A 6,826-nucleotide genomic window follows, 5' to 3' on the forward strand; every position below is an offset into this window, starting at 1 on the left:
ATGCCAGCATTACTACAAAAGAGTAGAAATATATGGGAAAATGTAATGACAGCAAGCCGTAGACTGAATGTGGAAAAACTGAGACATATTGTTGTAATTGCCCTTTTTTTGTTAAGATATCTCAGGCTGTTCATCATCTGCTATTAAACAGATACATATCTTTAAAATGTACTCTTACTTCTTTACACTAAAAGAAAATGAAAAATGGCTGAATAATATATATAATAAGGCCCATGAACTAGAATGAGTTTGACACCTCTGCTATAGAGTTTTCTTTAACTATTTTATATTGTGAAAAAAGATATACGTACATTATCAAATTGGGAGACATTCCAGTACACTATTTTTAAGTTGTTTAGGGGACCAGACATTCTTTAAGGGATCTATTAATCTGTCATACGAAAAATGTGGCCGTGACTGTCGTCGTTTCAGTTTGTGTCTTGTATTGTTCTGTCTGTACTTTTTGTTGTTGTTTGTACTTTGCACTGTCACTTGTTCTTGTTGCTGAGTCTTTTGTATTTTAAGGCCCAGCTAGGGACAGGCATTGCAAATTAGTTTAGGCTATAATACTGCGGTGTGTCGCACTGATGTATGCTACATACTTGTCCCTATACAAATAAACATTAAATAAATACAATAAATACATATAGGATCCAGTTTGACCATTATGTTTCACAGTGTTGTAAAAAATATCAGATACTAATGGAAAGAGTTCCAAGACTTCAGTTATTCAAGGGGCAAAGATTTTAAACATTACAAAACTTAATCTGCCACATCCGTAGTTTTTTTTTGTTTTGTTTTGTTTTTCATTTTATTTTCGACACAACTTTCAGGTGCACATGAAGTAATAACTGCTGTCAATATCACAACACATGTCGATATCAGGGCAATGACAGTTAAGTAAGCAAAACAGAGTGTAATAACAAAAACATTTTTTTAACAAAAACTGTCTGACCTTATCTTAATAACATCATACCTCATATAACACAGCTCTACTGTCATGACAAAGACAGTTACAGACATAAAGAAGTAGCACAACTTCCCCGTCCCCATGGGTCTTTCTCCAAATTCTACTATACATGTATAAAGTTTCTCAGACGTGCATTATAGGTTAAAAATAAAGACTAAATATAAATACAAATTCATACAATTTTTCTAGCAAAGATCTGTAGGGTTTTTAAATAATTTAACTATTTATTTTTGTAACCTAATGACAAAAACTCCACTTCTTGCATTATGGTGTGTGCATATTTTAATTTGCAGAGACCCTCAGAAAAGACAAACGCCACATACCAAAGCTTACACTTCCAAGTACACAAAATGCCAGTTTCATTCATTTTTAATGTAAATTGTGAAATGAGACTCTCTGACACGAGGCAGACTACAGTAAATCTTTTAGCCATTTGCTGTTAGACTCAAAGGCTCTCATTTGCTTGAGTCTCTGGCGTTAATATGTTTCTGTCATAAAAGCAGAGAGTGCAAGGCATTTTCACAGACAATAATGGGCTCTTGAAAGGTATGGTTCAGCGCACTCTTACATTCTTGAATGCAGCTGACTCCACCTGTTTGCCATTGAAAGTCCGATGTTAAAGTTTCTGGGATCAATAATTCTGTGAACCCAGAACCTCATGTTTCTTAAAATAAAAAGCAGACATGTTTAATACATCAGAGCAAATAAGCCACTAATAATGAGTTATATGTTGTTGTAATAGTTGCTTTCTTAGGATAATAATGCAACATTTTCATATTAATATATTGTTTTACTACTCTTATACTTACAATGTAAAACTTCTCTTGTCTAAAGCATTAATATTATTAATACTCTAATATTCACTGCATACTTTAATATAATGTGCACTCCTTTCCTCTTTGGACTATCCTTGTACCATCTTGTCTCCAACATCAGCCCCCTCAAATTAACACAATTAGTATATATCATCTCTGTTATTGTGGAGCTGTTTATTTACACAGATCATCGCCATGACAGAGCCTGGAACAACCCCAGGGTGCAAACTAATCCCCTAAGCCACTGACACTGGACGGTTGGCTTGAATAAATAAAACAAGACTCAGTCTCCTGCTACAGTATACGCATGGGCCCGTGGGGCTGTTTTTAGGCACAGTGGTGCTTTTAGCTAAATGCTAATGTTAGCATGCTGAAGTCAGCTGATTGGAACTAAAGACAAAGTTAGAATGAGACTGAGGATGTTGTTCGTTTCGAAGGTATTTGGTCATGAACCAAAGTATTGGACAAATAAACTAACTGATGATGGCAAGAAATGAAAAATCAGGAGAGTTATTACAATTCATTATGACAATCTTTCCAAAGTGCTGACCTTGTGTCATCAGGATTCATCCCCCATGAATATCACTACAAAATCTCATGGCAATTCATCCAGTAGTTGTTGAGATAATTTCAGTCTGGACTGAGGTGGTGGACCGACCAACTGCTACTTTCATCTCTAGAGCCACGCTGCTTACTTAATATCTTTAACACATTCTTTGTTGTACACCGTGTTTCTATATTTGTCCATTTCACTTTAAGGGTGCTTTCACACCTGCCTTGTTTGGTTCGGTTCAATCAAACTCAAGTTCATTTGCCCCCTTAGCACAGTTGGTTTGAGCAGGTGTGAACACAGCTATCGCACTCAGGTGTGCAACAAAACAACCAGACCGAGACCTTCTTGAAGAGGCGGTCTTGGTCCGGTTACAAACCAACTTTGGTGTGGTTCGTTGGTGGTGAGAACGTGTTCCGACCTCGATCTGAACCAACTGCAATCGCACTATGCTTTGTTTGGGTTAAACATGAGTATGTTAAAGTCCTGGAGGATTATTAATATGCACCTCCTCCTGTACTGCCTTAATATGCGCATTCAGCACATCCAATGCATCAAAACATTGTTTTCTAGTTGCAGTCATGCCTCGTTTTCAAACTGTATGGTTTGACTAAAATGAAAAATGCAAGTAATATAATACACGATGAAATCAACCTGCGTAGTTGTCCTTCCATTGTGACATTAAAAAGTGTCGGAAGTGTACTCTTCTTCAACATTTTGTTTACTTCCTGGATTTTTCCCGCATGGAAATTCTGACAATAAAGAGCAGCTTTCTTGCGCAAAGCATTTTATCTGGTCTGCTTGTTAATGCTGCTGTGAGAACACGAACCAACTCTAGGCAATTATGCAACTTTATGACAAAATTAGTCCCTGATTCCGACCAAAGCAAGACAACTCTAGGTCTGAAAGCACCCTAACTGTCACTGAAGGCCTCAGTACAGCGGCATTAGCATGTTGCTATTCAGTAGCATCAGTGTAGTACTTGTGGCCACAGCTAAGAGCCCTTGCAAGCCCATCTCCAGTCTCTGCAACCCGTTGGTGATGCCGGACTCTGTCTTTTTCTTCAAGTACTTCTCAGAATACACCATGTACAGCTCTACACATTTCCTGGCCTTCATCTGCTCAATCAGTGCTGGATAGCCGATCTCCACAATGCTGACTGTATCATCATTATCATCATCAGCAGCAGCTTGTCTGAGAGGCTGTGAAGCAGGAGGCTTTGGATTGGCTTCAGACTTATTAAGAGGACGTGGAGTTGAAGGTGCAGTGGTTGGGCTTTCTGCTGCAGTGCTGTTGCTCTTTGTTGTGTTATTGCCAATGCCAGAGTCTGGGGCAGCAGTAGTTGTGTTAGTTACAGAAGTAGTTGTGTTAGCTGCAGAAGTAGTTGTGTTAGCTACAGAAGTAGTTGTAATGGTTGTAGTTGTAGTTGTAGTAGTGGCAGCTGGTTTGTTCTTTGGCGCTGGCAGAAGGTCTGTTCTCTTCATGCAGGAGTCCATGAAGCGATCATAGGGCTCAGGGGGTTTGCTGAACGTGTAGTCTCTGCTGTAGTCATTGGTATCAGTAGACTTAGTACCATATTTCCTGTACATGTAGTGATTGTAGTAATACTCCTCCTGGGGGCTATGAAATTGGAAGGGAGGACGGGGAAATCTTCCTAGCCCATAGCCCAGGGCCATCCCTGCCACAGCCCCTCCAGCTGCTGCCATTACAGCACTGCGCCCAAACCCTCTGGATTTATCGGAGGGATACATACCCATTGCCTGAACTGAGTGGGAGAAGGGAGAGCCACCCCTACCGCCATAACCCCCATATCCAAAGCTGCCACCATAGTGAGGACTCAGGACTTTGTTGTTTGGGTTGTAGTTCATGTATCCACCTGGATACCCTCCATAACCGCCATGGCCACCAAAGCTGCCATAACCTCCTCCATATGGGTAGCCTTGTGCTGGGTAACCTCCAGCTGGATAGCCCCCAGCTGGGTATCCTGGCTGCTGGGGGTAGCCTCCTTGGTTTGGGTAACCTCCTTGGTTAGGGTAACCCCCTGGTCTGCCTGGTTGCTGAGGGTAACCCCCTTGATTAGGGTAACCCCCTTGATTAGGGTAGCCTCCTTGGTTAGGGTAACCTCCTTGGTTAGGGTAACCCCCTGGTCTGCCTGGTTGCTGAGGGTAGCCTCCTTGATTAGGGTAGCCTCCTTGGTTAGGGTAGCCTCCTTGATTAGGGTAACCCCCTGGTCTGCCTGGTTGCTGAGGGTAACCCCCTTGATTAGGGTAACCCCCTTGATTCGGGTAACCCCCTTGATTCGGGTAACCTCCTTGGTTAGGGTAACTTCCTTGGTTTGGGTAACCCCCTGGTCGGCCTGGTTGCTGAGGGTAACCCCCTTGATTTGGGTAACCCCCTTGATTAGGGTAACCACCTTGGTTAGGGTAACTCCCTTGGTTTGGGTAACCTCCTGGTTGGCTGGGTTGCCGAGGGTAGCTTCCTTGGTTGAATCGTTCGGTTTGTTTAGGCTGTTTAGACTTAGTGTCCAGATTATTCTTTTTGGGGGTCTTCTTAAAGCTATTTAATTTCCAAAGCCCTCCTCCTTTCTTGGCCGATGACAAATGAATATGAACCAAAAGAAGGGACAGATACAACAGAGCTATTTCCGTTAGCTTCATCTTTGCACTGCAGAGAGGAGGCAGGGAAAGAATTGTAAAGAGAACAAAAGGTATAGAAACATACGAAAAAAATACATGAATTTTAATTATTTTACCATTTAAAAAGTCCTTCTACTGAACCGCTGAACTCACAGCAAAACTATATCCAAATTCAGATACAACACATTACCATAACACGTGGCAACTGATAAGTACAACAGAAGACAAAGTTATCACTGATTTTCTTGTACTGGAAAACTGAACAAGTATGGTTGGCCTTAATTACGTTAACTACGTTACATTGTGTTCACATTCCCTACATTAACAGCCTTGGCATGTTATTGCAGCACACAGCCTCCTCCACCTGTTTCACCACATTAGTTCAACATGAAGCTGTGTGACCAACATAGCTGCCAGGCTTTAAATAGCGCAGACCCTTCAGACTGTTAGTCCACTGCAGGCGGCCAAATGTTGCTCTTTACTCACTAGTTAGTGATTATATAAAATTGTTTTCAGCGCCAGTGATAATCAATAAGTGTTGGTGGTCACCGGATATAACCTTTATTACCTGATAGTAACTGTCATTTAAGTTCACATGTAAATTATACTTTGGTTTGTTCTCTTGAGACAGACCACAAAATATCCGTTAGAGTAAAGGCACATTTAAAACCACCATGTGTTTGTGACGCTTTGTGAAACTTTTCAGAGAACACCTGCTGTGAAAAAAGTTATGAGACAACCCTCATCAAAAGTAGCCTACCTAAAACGGAATATTCATGCACGCATGGACACATGACAATGTTACTGACCTTGTCCGTTAACGTTACACCGCCGTTTCGTTAGATCCTGTGCGACCAAACATTAATCAGCCATAGGTATCAGCCTCCTCCCCTTCTGCCATCTCCTGATGCGGCTAAAATATTTATAACCCCCGCCCATTACCCCAAACGTAAACGTTAACCTATGTTATGATTGGTATACATTTATATATATCTAAAATAGTTAATAACCTGTAGTAAACCACTGATATGATGGAGGAGGCGTTACGCGAAGAGCTAGTGTGACGTTTAAGTTAAGTTTGAACAGGGTCGACCGACGCTTCTTTCGTGAAGCCTATGTGTATTTTTATTAAATAAAGTTAAATAATTTGCATTACCGTGCCCTAAGTGACTGACTTGTTTGTCTTGTACGTCGTGTTATGTTGTTCCAAGTTGGATACACTGCAATTTTGGGAGTAAAAGTAACTACGAGATTAACGGTTGTGTTGCCTGACATCTGATATTCCATAGAACGTGAACGCAACACGGCTGATGAAGGAAGTTAAAGGGTCATTTCACTCAACATTATTTTCTCACATTTTGCCTTAAAAAGGCCAGGCTTTGAGATCAATGTCTGCTTTCAACTTTCATCCCAGTTCGATAGAAGTGAATATTTGTTTATTAGTTCACTGGATCAATAGTAAAAATAAAAATAAAGAAGCAATAATAACAATAAAAATAATAACATAAAATAACTGTAAATGAGTATGTCTGTTTTCCCTGGCCACATGTTAAAAAGGCAGCCCAAAATGGTATTACAGGACAAATATTATGACATTAAAATATTCCCTTTAACAAACTAGTCAGTCCCTTTTACTAGCCTGGTGAGGCTACACATTTTGACAATTAAAGGCCTGTCTCAATTAGAGGTCTGGTCTGTTTGGCAAGCAGTTCATTTTTTATAGGAGTTCTTCAGATGTATAAAAGTGGGCCCTTGGATCAAAGAATCAAAAGTTTTTTTTGATAAAAATGAATCCAAGCTGTGAGTATTGTTTTAACAGGATAAAGTGTTGTGTGGGTATGTCAGGTCCTGTAAC

The 6,826-nt window shown here is 40.4% G+C and overlaps 1 protein-coding gene across 2 annotated transcripts; it reads right to left on the reverse strand.

Moving 5' to 3' along the window:
* Positions 1-805: 805 nt before the first annotated feature.
* On the reverse strand, positions 806-6,023 carry prnpb (prion protein b). Of its 2 annotated transcripts, XM_050051032.1 has the most exons (3): positions 5,781-6,023; positions 4,458-4,999; positions 806-4,355 (listed from the first exon to the last, which is right to left on the reverse strand). In XM_050051032.1, exons 2-3 carry the CDS (start codon positions 4,990-4,992, stop codon positions 3,268-3,270), a joined length of 1,623 nt encoding a protein of 540 aa, XP_049906989.1. In that variant the 5' UTR covers positions 4,993-4,999; positions 5,781-6,023; the 3' UTR covers positions 806-3,267. The 2 variants fall into 2 exon arrangements, with proteins under 2 accessions (XP_049906989.1, XP_049906988.1); XM_050051031.1 differs by having other exon boundaries at positions 806-4,999.
* Positions 6,024-6,826: the final 803 nt, after the last annotated feature.

The sequence above is a fragment of the Epinephelus moara genome, chromosome 8 (assembly GCF_006386435.1).
Source record: "Epinephelus moara isolate mb chromosome 8, YSFRI_EMoa_1.0, whole genome shotgun sequence".
In the NCBI taxonomy this organism is placed as follows: domain Eukaryota; kingdom Metazoa; phylum Chordata; class Actinopteri; order Perciformes; family Serranidae; genus Epinephelus; species Epinephelus moara.

Bases quoted from the DNA above. Each gene is read 5' to 3' on its own strand.
- prnpb (XM_050051031.1), bottom strand. From the start codon at position 4,992: ATGAAGCTAACGGAAATAGCTCTGTTGTATCTGTCCCTTCTTTTGGTT.